Source organism: Condylura cristata, unplaced genomic scaffold (genome assembly GCF_000260355.1).
Source record: "Condylura cristata isolate star-nosed mole 26May11 unplaced genomic scaffold, ConCri1.0 scaffold00025, whole genome shotgun sequence".
Classification (NCBI taxonomy): Eukaryota; Metazoa; Chordata; class Mammalia; order Eulipotyphla; family Talpidae; genus Condylura; species Condylura cristata.
In genome coordinates this window covers 23,525,980-23,538,863 of record NW_004567126.1, presented here as the reverse complement: position 1 = coordinate 23,538,863, position 12,884 = coordinate 23,525,980, and the positions used below count along the sequence as shown (strand labels likewise).

Here is a 12,884-nt window from a genome sequence, read left to right as displayed (position 1 = left end):
GGAACTGCTGGGGAGAAGACGTGGAAGGAGACACGTGAGAGACAGCCAAGCAGGCTGACGAAGGCAGCCATTATCTTGTGTAGTATCTCCTGGGACCTGTTTTAGAGCTCCTTTCCTGTGGTTCCCCCACAGGAACCTTAGCCTTGTGGCAGACTTTCAGACCTCAGTCCCCTTTCTTCTAGCAGATCCTTTTTGGCTGGTCATTGCCCACGAGGGTTTGAGTAATTTGCAGTGTTTTATTGTGAAAGTCTTACTAGGAACTTTATTCTCCGCTCTCCCTCTCTCTCTCTCTGCATGTTAATTCGCTTAAAGATATCACACTTGTGGTATGCCTTTGTCTTTATGCAGCAGATGGCAAGACCCTTTTGTAGACGCAAGTTTGGGGTCCTTGTGCACCCCCAGTTGCAAGCTCACGATTTTCTCCATTCCGTCTGTGTGTCTGCTGTTGAGGCCCTCAGTTACATTTTTTAAAATCAGCAATAGTATTTCTTAACTCCATTATTTCGATTGTAGCGACCTCATATTTTCATTATCTTTTTTCTGTTGTTTTATGCCCTCCATTGCTTTGTAAATGCCAGCAGCATTACCAGGACTCTTGCCCTGAATTCCCTTTTTGTCACCCCACTGACAGGCTCCTTTCAGGCTTTTTTGTTATTGTTGTTCTGGCATTTTTACTGTGTTTTCTGCTCTTCATTTTTGATTTTGTGTGGGTTTTAGTAAGAATTGATTTTCAACTGTTGTTTCTGCAGCTGTGGATCATGGGGGGCTGGTGAGTGGTACAGGGAGGGGTGGTAGGTGTCAGAGAGGACAGGGCAGCAGGCATTAAAGGATCACCTCCAGCTGACTCAGGAATTTGAGCTTCCTGTTGTGAAGCTTGTCCGTGTGTGTGCGTGCGTGCGTGTGTGCGTGTGTTGGGGAGAGGGCGTGCGGGTGACAGGTGTTTCTCAGCCTCAGGAGTAATCTCGATAATAAGGAAGCAGGTCAGATTCAAGGTACAGCTGTTCTGTATTATGAGCTTCGGCTTCAAGCCAGCAGCCCTCCTCTGTGTCCCCACCTCTGTAACCCCGGCAATGCTCGGCTCTGTGCTGGGCCTACTGGCGCACCCACTTACCCAGTGCAGTGCCTGGTTGTAGCAAGCCCGTGTTGGCATGTGTCTGAGTGGTACCTGTGGGCGCTCTACCCTTTGGTTAGCTGGCACCTTCCTCTTGTGGCTTACATTGCTCCCTTACACTCCAAACAAAGTTCCCAGAAAGCTTTTCCTGCCCTTCTCTATCAGGTGGATGCTCCCATCCTGTGCCTGTAAACCTTCCCCACACCCACGCTTTGGCTGCGCTTTGTTGGAAGCCTCTTGAGGCAGGAGCCCATGTCTACACTCAGCCATTTGTTGGGCTTTCCATAGGCTAGGGTTTAAAAGGAAAATTCATGAGGACAACACAAATTTTAAGTTGAAACTCAAGTTGAAGTGCATATCAACAAAAAAAAAAGTCGCACTGAGTGAAATTGCAGGACACCTGGTTGGTGTCAGATACCTGTTTGGCGGTGTGGGAAAGCAAGGTCCCGTGTTGGAGTTTGTGTCAGAATCGTATTAGGATACGTGGCAGGGTCCGTGGGCATCACCGGAGGTCCAGTCAGTTAGGACCCGTCCCAGGCCACCATTGGTTTTTATCAGTACTCAGCCTCCCCAGTGAAGGCCTAGACAAGTGAAGCTCCGGGTTTGGGGGGGGAAGGGGGAAGGGCAAGGAAGTGCGGCACGCGGCGGCCAAGCGGTGGGCCATGAGGTCTCAGCTGGGCAGTCATGTGAAGACGAGGACGGGGTTAGGACTGTTTCGGCATCTCAGCAACCCGTTCCCAGTTTGTCTCCCACGTGAGATTGTAAGCTCTTCACAGGGCTGGTTTTTATTAGCATTGTTATCTGTAACATTTAAGTAATATCTAACTTATAGTAAGCTTTCCATAATTTGTTGTTGAATTAAATAATGGTCTAAAATTCTATTCCATGAAGAACATCATAGTTAAATTTTAACTGAAGCTTTTGTGAAAAAAATTATTCTGTTCTTAATTCTTTTTCTCATTGATTCTAATTGCTTCATTTTTCGTTCTATTCAGAACATTCTAAAAATGGGGAGATGTTGGTCAAAGGCTACAAATTTCCAGTTAGAAGATGAATAAATTTGGGGGAGCTGCTATGCTAGATGGTGACTACAGTTAATAATGCCGCCTTATGCACTTGACAGTTGCCAAGGCAATAGATCTTAAATTTTCTTACCACAAAAAGTAAACGGAAATGGATGTGTTACCTAACTTACTGTGGGAATCACTTGGAAGTTTAGACATGTGTCAGATCATCCCGTCATACACCTTAAACTTACACCATGCCGATTGTATCTCAACAATGCTGGAAAAATAAAAGTTCTTACCCGTGGGTTTCCTACACCACCCTTTCTAATGGGGGGAGGAGTGTTTTCTCTGAAGACCTTGCTGGAATGATTGACATCTGATTTCTTCTCTAGCCAGTTTGATCCAGGAGATGAATTCTGATGACCCGGTTGCCCAGCAGAAAGCTATCCTTGAGACAGAAAAGAGATTGCAGCTTGCAGAGACTGTCCAGGAAGAGGACGGTTGCAGGACCGCTTTGAACAAGACCACGATCAGTCCTCCGCAAGCTGCTGTGAAGGTCCCGTTTCTTATGTGGCAGTTGCATAAGTCGATACAGTGAGGAGACCTGTGTCCTCTCAGGGGAGGCAGTAATTTAATCTTAAACTGGCTGATGAGGATGAAATCGTCTTTTCCTTAAATTCACTAGGTTTATTTCCATGAAGAATTGGGAACTGATCTTTTCGTGGGTCTTTCTGGGTCATCTTTAAACCAATCTTTAGATTCGTTTTGATGAAAATTTGGCCTCTGCCCCCCTCAGCTTGTGGCCATGTTTAAGCGGTCCTGTGAAGGGGTAGGTGATACTTACTCCTGCCCCCACAGCTGGGTCTCTTGTGCTGCTCTGTCGCAGCAAGCTTCGCCCCTAACTGGTGCTCATTACCAGGTCTCCTGATTTAAAGCAAGTGCCCTGAATTTGGGACCCTCCTGTGTTGATAGAGGAAATGACCCTGTTCCCCACTTGCAGTTGATTTATAGACATGAGTCAGACAGTAGTTTTTGAATTTTTTCTTTGTTGTTGTTTTTATGATAACCTGTGCCCAGCAGAAGGCAGATGAAATAAATGCAGGTAAGGCGAGCATCTCTCTCCCAATGCATGTCATTTGTTTAAGATCAGTGTTTATAGATTGCAACTGGCAGGCCCATAGACTACAATCTGTGGGTGACAAACACTCTATGAGCAAAACTTGCTGAGCACATTCTGTCCCCAGGAGTCAGTGGGGTAGCACTTAGAGGCTTTTCTCCAGTTTTTCTGGCCAAACTTCTGTTAACTCAATTCACTTATTCTGTATCATCCAGTTTACTCTCACAGCATCCAGGTAGTTTTCTGTTGCTCAGCTCAAAAGCTCATTATACTAAATGGAATCCAAAAAATCTGTTCAAAGAAAAACATTTTAAAAGGCATAATTCAGACCGGACACACAGAGACATGGTTATCATGTATTATAGTGTGCCACTTACCATTTCACATCAAATTAAGAAAATGTCATTGTAGTTTAGTTGTTTTAGTGTGTGTGTGTGTGTGTACATACGTGCTTGCACGCGGCCACGTGTGCATGAGCAGTGTGGCTCTAGAGTAGCTTTCATCTGAACTTGAGCTAAAGAATGGACTTAGTGTTTTGAATTTTTCTGTTTAATATTTGAAATTATTATGTGTCAGAGACCTTCTTGGCGTCTGTGGAGAAGGATGCAAAGGAGCGTGCCAAGAGAAGAAGGGAAAACAAAATCTTAGCAGATGGTAATTGTCAATCTTTCCTTTTCCATAATGGCTGGGATGATTTGTGGTAAGAAAAATGCTTGTATCTTTATGCTGAGTCTGAGGTGATCACAGTAGCTGGCTTGTGATGGGTCTGTGGCGATGGAACCTCGCCAGGGCGAAACCACAGGTGTTTCGTTCTCTGCTCCTGCCTCCCTGCAGAGTGGGACATGGTCCGCTCTCTTTGGAAAGCACGACGGTGGATTTAGCAGATCTGATTGAGCAGTATGGATGCTTGGAAAGTAGGGAAATGTGGGAGCTACCAATGGCTGGCCTGCAGCATAGGTGAAGGGGAGCAGGAAAAACAGTGAGAGAAAGGAGAGCGGAGAGGGGAAGTACAGGCAGCATGGCTGTGTGTGTGACAGACGTGTGTGACAGAAGGCTTCCAGCTTTCCATGGGTGTAGACTGCTGAGCTGGATGGTTACATGTTGGCTGGACGTTTACTTGTTTGACCCTCTTTATGAGACATCGGTTCTGTAGGCTTGGTCTTTGTGGCAAGCTTACAGTGGTTCCAGATCTCGAGGGAGAAAGACTGTTTCTGAGAAGCTAGTTTAATACTTTGGATGGATTTAAAGAAAAAAATCCTCAAGCCAATTCTGGAATTTCGGAAGAGAAAAACAAATGACAGGTCGCTTTTGAATAAAGGAAAATATGACCTTCAAAGTAGAGTGGGAAAAGTCTGGAGAATGCTATCTAAAAGAACCTTCCAGCGTGTGGGGAGAACTCACCTGTGTGACTTTCACTTCCATAGCCCTAAAGGAAAAGGGGAACAACGCCTTTGTCAAAGGTGATTACGAAGCAGCCATCCAGTGCTACAGTGAAGGTTTGGAGAAACTGAAGGACATGAAAGTGCTGTACACCAACCGAGCCCAGGTCAGTGACCCCAGATGTGCCCCTGGGATTCCCTCAGGAAATAGTAGCCATGGAACCTGAGAAGCCACAGGAAGCTGAGGCTGTATGGTACCAGTGTGGTGCTGGTTGCCGTTCAGCAGCTAGCTGTTTGGGGTGCGGGGTACCTGCTGGCACACAGTATCTGCCAGTTTCCATGATGTGAGCACTGTGGGCCAGCTTCAAGCTACCAATTTGAAACCACTGGAGGAGGACTTAGGAAGAGCCTCACTGAATCAGTTTTCTCCATGATGTAAATCAGCACCAGCACATACTGATGTTCACCAGGCACGTTTCTGTGCGTATAGGAGAAAATTAATGGAATGAAAGGAACTATGAGAGCAGGAGATTCTGCCACAGCTGGCTTTGTTCAGCCTCGTTTGTGGTCTAAACTTCTAAATGTTCCTCTCCTATGAATTGCCTACTCATTCTGTCAATCCCTCTTTCATTAAGATTGTGTGTCTGGGATAGACTGAACCCCTATGGATGGGCCTAGAGCCAATTTCTCGGACATTTGAGTCCCTAAAATCCCTTATACTATAATCTTCTTCACAGATCAGTTTGTTTTCTTGGAATGCCAGGTGAAACCATGGCCCACTGTTTATAGCTACGAGTTAATGAAGGAACAAGGTTGATGGTTCTCGGTTAAAACAAAATTGTCACCTATGACCATATCCCTGAAAAGTACCTTTGCTCAGGCCTGAAAACCTGACAGTTTCATGGACCTGACTATCGGATAGCGAAGCTATGTCAGCAGGACCTGCGTGAGATGAACTTGATGCCCTGTCACCTGCAGGAGGGAGAGGATGCAGCAAAGCCCTCATGAGCTCCAATTTCTGTAGCTCACGATTAAGAATGTCCTGCTGTGGTCTGTTGAGGAGGAGTGCTGAGAGCCAGAATGAGGACATTAGGAGGCTGAACATTCTGAGGAGCCATGGTGATATAATGATAAATAAATCCAAGCACAGTCTAACCTCATTAGCTCAGTTGCTTGGCTCAGTCAGACTGGAGTGGAGTGTCATTTACCTAGCCTGATGTATGTAGAAAAAGCATAGTGCAGAAGTAAACCGGTAACTAAAATGGTCAGAGGTGGATTTAGCCATGTACATTTCATCACCCTAACTTTTTCAGGGTGAAAACTACCATATACCTTTCGCCTTAATGTTTTATTTCTATTGAATGTTTGCCACTAAGCAACTCTGGAGACACTGTAAGTCTGTTTAAGAGATTTAAATATCTGTTGTTCAAAAGAAACATTAATGCAATTAATGCAAACAATATAGTAACTACAGTTACTTTTTATTTATCACCAAATAAGCTCTTCAAAAACATCTACCTACTGATGTTTGCTCAGTCTGGTTACTCTGAAGTTGTGTGAAAAGAGTAAGATGGAATTGCCTTTAAAATGTTATATCATTCAGACGTATATCTAATCTGGCAGTCTGTACCTGCCGCAGCTCTGTTACATGTTTATCGTACCAAAGTTTCAGCAGCAATTTGAGTAGTTCTGGAGAATCACTTTAAGAATGACTATGAATAAAAAGAAGTAAATGCAATGAAATGCTTTGAGGAAGCAGTTCCAGCTTTCCCAAGGAGAAAGCTTCTAGAGACAAAATAAATACAAAGTGTGCTGCCTGGTGTTAGGAATCATTTGAACCATTGACTATGTTTAAAATGCCTCCCCTGTTTGCATGCAGTGTTAGAAAACACTTAATAAGGGCCCTGTGAGTTGAGTGTTGCTGCTTGTAGAAAGAAAACCTACCCTTTCGTTGCTTTGTTTTTCTCCTGGAGCTAATGTTATGATCAATAGATTGCTGGTGTAATTTAGATAAATCAGCAGTTTAATTGCCATTTGGGAAAAAGTAGTTCTTTTTTAAAATGTTAAAAGGCAAAAGAAAACCAGAAAATTACAGGATATTGACTCTAAGGCTTAAAGAAAAGGTAAAAGGTTATGACGGGACTTTCTTGGGGACCAATAGGCTTTTTTAGAGTCTTTGTGACTTCTGAATAGTGTCTTGAAATTGTGCCTGCTGTTGTCTGGGAGGGGTTGGTCTCTTCTTCGCATCCTCTGACTTTGCTGTGAAACCCAAGCGCAGGAGGGAAGGGTGGTGCTTTATAGGACAGGCAGCCCAAAGGGTCTTCCTGGTCCTCCGTGAGTACAGCGCCCAGTTCAGTGAGAAGCCTACTGCCGCAGGTCACTAGCTGACCGTTGGCCGCTCTCTCCTCACTTTGGTTGAATGCTTAGATTCCCCGTGAGTTATACAGACCTCCCCGTTGCCTTGTCTGTAAATATCTCATCATATTTGTTGCTAAGAATGTCACCGTGCCATGTACAGATTTGACTGGGGCAGACCTACTTAGGATTAGTGGCCCCATTCTTGGTGTCTGAGGGGACCCAAAGACTCCTCCGGGAGTCTGACTTTCTTGTCTCACAACAGGGTGAACATTGTTGCTTTATAGGGAATTTTCCAGAAGAAGAATGCTTAAAGTCCTGTTTGTATTTGTATTTCTACAGGTTGAGAATTTATTGAGCACCTTTTGTGACCAATAATGAAACACAGAGGACACGGCAGCCATTGTATTTGATGTTACGTTGTTTTTCATTTGTTTAGATGTGTCTGGTTCTTTGAAACTATAAATGAACTAGATTCTTCAGTCAGTTTATTTTGAGTGGATCATAGAACTTTGAGTCAATTCTTGATCTTCAAGATTTACTCCCATTCTAGGAGGTCCCCAAAGTGCCCCAAGGCATGTGGCATGGAGGCTTCGTGGTGGGTGTTAGGTATCAGCCATTTTCTCCTGGCTGCACTTATGAGAAAAGAAGCATGAGTTTTTATTTACCATTTTTCTGGTCACAGCTTATTGAGAAAATGGAGATAATATCCAACTCGCCCATTTAGAGTATACAATTCATGCTTCTAGCACATTCAGAGTTTTGCAACTGTCACCATAACCGATTTTAGAACTTGCACCAACCCACCAGACACCCCTGTAAGCAGTCACCCCTAACCCGCCATTCTCCTTCATGCCCAGCCCTAGGCGATCACTGTCTACTTTGTGCCTCTATACATCTGCCTTTTCTGGACATTGCAAATGAGTCAGAACACACAAGTTTGGCCTTGACGCTTTCATTTTATGTAGTGTTTTCAAAGTTTATTCACGTATTAACACGTCATTCTTTGTTGTGGTTTCATCCGTTCATTGGTTGAGGCCATTTAAATGATTTCCACTTTTTTTTTTAAGATTTATTTGTGCATACAGAACTGGGGTGCAGGCCAGAGGCTCAGGGGCAGTGAGAGGCCCCACCAGACACAGAGTGGGGAACAGAATAGGCGGATCGACGAAGTACACTGCTGAGGGGAGCAGCGGGCGGGTCAGGAGAGGTCTGCCTCGCCATGTGGTCACCTCTGGGGCAGGCGGGAATCGAACTCAAGCGGAAGCGGCTTTAGATTCTCAGTGCTGTGCTTTAACCCGCTGCGCCACCAGGGAGGGCCGATTTCCACTTTTTTTACCAGAGTGACTGATGCAGCTGTGAGCATTTGTGCAGGGTCTGAATTGCTGCTTCGTATGGTGACTGTTTAACCTTTTGAGGGACTGCCAGATTGTCTTCCAACTTGGAATCATTCCCACCAGCAGTGTATGAGGGTTCCAGCTGTTGTACATTCTCGCCGACACTTGTTCGTGTTTGTCTCTTTGAGTTCTTTATCATTTGTTGTAGTTTTAGAACAAGAGCAGGTAAACGCTAGAACCTTGAAGAGGTGTTGTAGGGTATTGCTTTGGCCTCTCTGTGGGTTGCTCATTGGCTGCTCCACTTTCCAGCTTCCATTTGAATTCAACTAATGGGATCAGAAAGAAGGAAGAAAGGTTAGGGTATTTCTTTTCCCAGACTTGGTTCTGCTGAAGGCTAGCGCTCCCACTAGGCCGTGCTCTTGAGGCTGTCCTCTCCCATTGCTTCCCTTGCCCCTTCAGTTCTGCCCTGGGGGCTGTAACATCTCTTACAGGCCTCCCTCAGCCCCGCCCTCACCTTGTAGATTGTCCCTACATAAAGTCTCTTCAGTTACCCCATCTGCTTCTGCAGGCTGATGGGGAGGGGCCAGTTACTGCCAGCCACCATTCTGCTTTCCACTGCTCGTTTCTGTGTTGAGTGGAGACTGCTGGCTGCAGAGTTGTGTGTGACCGTCAGCTCTCTGTCATTACAGGCATATATAAAAATCGGGGAGTACCAGAAGGCGCTAGTGGACTGCGACTGGGCCCTGAAGGTAAGAAGGTGTTTCCTGCTCCACATGACAGAGTCATGTGTTGGTTGGACCAGCTGTCTGGGTCAGAGGTGAAGAGAAGGGAGCCAGTGTATCCTGTGGGAAAGGACATAGGCTTTGCTGGGCCACCCTCTATTTTCCTCACCTGTAAAATGGGTTAGACTTGTGCAGACTTGGAAAATGCACACAAAGTACCAAGTATCTGTTAAATACTCTAGCGAAGCTGCTGGATTTTGGGTTTTAAGGTTGGTTTTGCTTTTTATTTTTTGCAGCAGCTCATCCTTTATTCTCACGTTATTCTTATGTCATCATGTGCTTTGCTTTGTGAGAGTGGTAACACCGCCTCATTCTAGAGCCAGCCACGAAGCCTATTTCTAAATGTCATCACTCTTCCTCTTCAGCTCGTGCTTTTTCCCTCCAGTGCCAATAACTTGGAAAGTTATTACAGAACTCCCTATTTGTAGAGGAATAATCAGAAGAGAGGATTGCTGTTGTGTAGCCCGCATGCCTGTCAGGTCTCTGTCAGCAGCATGACACTGTGTGCGGCTTCCTCTGAGATCTGCCGCAGCAGGTGACCAAGGTGGAGAGGGGTAAGGACCATTGGTGGACAGATTAGGAGAGTTTTTTTTTTTTTTAAGATTTATTTATTCATACAGAACTGGGGTACAGGCCAGAGTTGCAGGGGCAGTGAGAGGATTCACCAGAGACAGAGTGGGGAGCAGAACAGGCAGATCAACGAAGCACACTGCTGAAGGGAGCAGCGGGCGGGTCAGGAGAGGTCTGCCGCGCCATGTGGTCACTTCTGGGGCAGGCAGGGATCGAACTCATGTGGAAGTGGCTTTAACCTGCTGCGCCACCAGGGAGGGCCAGATTAGGAGAGTTTTTAAAAGAGAAATATCTTGATCACTGCTTAGGGACATTATTTTACATGATGAAATACTGGAATAACACTTAATCCACATTGCCTAAGTTACTCTGTCTTAGGGGGCTTTAACTAAATCCCCAAAATCAGTGTTTCCGGACTTCCTTACTGAAGGTCTCCTGACAGCACAGGAAGATGAACATGAGCCCCTGGAGGGTCTAGATGCAGAAAGCTTGAAATTTCTTTTTAGACACGTTTTATCTTAAAACGCCTTGCACAGTTTGTGTTGCCCATGCGTGCCATAAAATGTATCTGTTGATTTTCATACAACATTACTTTAAAGTAACTTCTCACCCAATAACATTGAGGGGTTAGGCGAATGTGCCAGGTGTGTCTCGTGGCGTTGGTTCCCTGGGGCAGTGCCTGGCTCCAGCTTTGGCTGTGGCCCTGAGCAGGAACACATTTGATGGCAACATGCAGACCCAACCCCCCACTTCTGTTTCCAATAGAGGCCATGCCAGGGGTACAGGGATGAACCAGGAACTGGGGTCTTTCTGAGAATCACGTGTAAATACTGGGATCCTCTGAAACCAGTGCCTGAGGTAGTGATTTCTTTATTCCTTAACAGAGAGGGTGGGTGTCAGATCTCGTCCCATGGCATTATTACAGCCTTGAAGATTTAACAGCCGCCTAAAGCTGTGGTGCTCAGATTCCTCACAGCTCCAGCACAGACCCACTAGCTGGCTTTGTTGTCGTGTCCTTCTGTAAGAAGAGAGAGGCGAGGCCCTTTTCCTCGATTGTTCCAACAAAACAGCAAAGGCCACCACCTGCTGCTGATGGCCCAGGAGCTGTCTCTCACGAGCCTCACAACTTTCTACTCTGTTCTATCCAATACCACTTTATCCCTGTTTTTCTGACAGGGAAAACAAACTACAGGGATGAAGTAACCTGTGCAAGATCCCACAGCTACTGTTCAAACTGTCACAGCGCTCTTCACCACCTGCTATAAACAGCCGCTAGGGGTGGATCATATTTCCTTCTGTGGGAGAAGGGAGATCTGTTTCTGAGGTTTCCAGAGATACCTGAAAAGGATCATGATAACAGGGAATCACCCTGGTCTGTTCCCAAATATTAATGTAATTAACAGTGAAACTGAGGCAAACTGGGCCCAACACAATCAACATTGAAAAAAATCAGACACTCAGCAGCCCATCTTGTTAAGTGCCTGTGCTTCCCCTAACTGAGATTTGGGTAATTGGAGGGAACCGGGGGGAAATGTGTGCAGAGTTCTAAAAACTTTACATTGTGACTTGACGCTGAAGCTGTGAATTAAAAATTGTGTTCTTCAAAAGTAATCTGTCAGCTGTGAGTGTCAGTGGCACTCCGTTACTCACAGTATTAGTGCTTTCATGCCAGCTTAATACTGCTTGACGCTTTTGAATTGGCACACAAGCCCATGCGATGATACTCAAGGCTGATAGTCTTTGTCAGGGAATCCACTAGCAGCCCTTCACATTAGTGTCTGGGCAAGGCTGGTCACGGCGGCACCCCCTTCCTGGTGATGTGAGGTTGGGGCGTTGTCGCCCCTGATTATCACCCCACCGTCCTGAAGATTCTGTGAACATTTGGCTCCCGAGCTGCAGAGCAAGCGTTAACTCTTTACCTCTGACCAAAGCTTTCCTGTAACTCTGTCTCATCCTTTGTAAACTCTCCAGCATTCACTCAGCTTCCTGCTCAGCTTCTCGCTGCAATTTTGCCATCAAAGCCCCTCACCCATCCAGCTCTCGTCCCTGCAAATGGCCCTCAGACCTGCTCCCTGGTCACCATCCGCCTGGGCTCCAGGGCTGCGTCTCAGCTGCCCCCTGCAGGTTCCCATTTGACTGTCTTGGCAGCATTTGAAATTCTGTATGTCTAAACCACCTCTGTGTCTCCCAGCTCAGCGCGCCCACGGCCCAACCTGACTTGCCCCCCGTTGTTGGCAGATGTCTCTCAGACGTCCACACTCTGACTTACGCTCCTTCACCTTTGTCCCTACTTGTCCGTTGACACTGGCTGTTGGCTGTTTCTTTGTTCTGGCACCAGCTCTTCCCTGCGTTCCCACAGCCCCGGGGTGTCGCCCACCAGCCCTTTGTGTGAGCAGTGATGTTGGCCTCCTCACTCACGTCTGCCCTTCTCTCCTCGAGTCCTCTGCACGCTGCCTCCAGACCGGCTTCCTACACCCCAGAGATGGCGCTCCCTCCTTCGGCCCAGCCCGTCCGGAGCCTGCGCACCTGCCCTCTGCACAGCCCCCGTCCCTGGTACTGAATGGCCACTGAAACCGCCTCTGTTCTCCCACCGCTGACCTTGCTCGGCTCCTCTCCCCCATCATCCTCGCGTCACCTCTTGCTATCATTCAAGATTCAGCTCAGTCCTGTCTCCTTTGCATGTCCTTTCTTAAGTAGGAGATCTTCTTATACTGCGATAGCATTTTTCTGAAAGAGAAGTGTTGTAATTTTTAAGCTTGGGATCTGAAGTCAACTGGCCAGATTTTAACTCCCTGCTCTCCTGTCTACTCTGTTGTGATTCTGAACCTCTCTGACCCTAGTTTCCTCATCTGTAAGCTGAAGATAATAATTACCTGTACTTCCCAGAGTTGTTATAAGACTTGTATAATTCAGTGAATCCCGAAGCCCAGTGCCTGTGCTGAGAACTGAATGATAACGCTCTGCTAGAGTAACACTGCCATTTATTTAGCACAAACAGCACACAATACTCATGAAAATGCATCTGTGAAGGCCTCTTCAAATGTAACAGTTATTGTCACCTCTTCTATTTCATTTTTCTCTAAGTTTTCTCTGCTCCAAGTGGATTGCTGTTGTAACATTACCCAGTGCTGCGCTATGCTACATGTGTTTCCACTTCACAACAGAGAGAGAGAGAGAGAGAGAGAGAGGAGAGAGGGGGAGAGAGAGGAGAGAGGGGGAGAGAGAG

At 46.2% G+C, this 12,884-nt stretch overlaps 1 protein-coding gene across 2 annotated transcripts in view; it reads left to right on the top strand.

Annotated features, from left to right (window-relative positions):
• TTC12 (tetratricopeptide repeat domain 12) overlaps positions 1 to 12,884 on the top strand; it is a 41,435-nt gene that overhangs the window by 4,440 nt on the left and 24,111 nt on the right. For both annotated transcript variants that reach the window (XM_012729957.1, XM_012729956.1), the window contains exons 3-7: positions 2,511 to 2,674; positions 3,199 to 3,220; positions 3,812 to 3,889; positions 4,660 to 4,781; positions 8,996 to 9,055. In XM_012729957.1, coding sequence (XP_012585411.1) covers positions 2,511 to 2,674; positions 3,199 to 3,220; positions 3,812 to 3,889; positions 4,660 to 4,781; positions 8,996 to 9,055 — 446 coding nt within the window. The remainder of the gene's footprint in view (positions 1 to 2,510; positions 2,675 to 3,198; positions 3,221 to 3,811; positions 3,890 to 4,659; positions 4,782 to 8,995; positions 9,056 to 12,884) is intronic.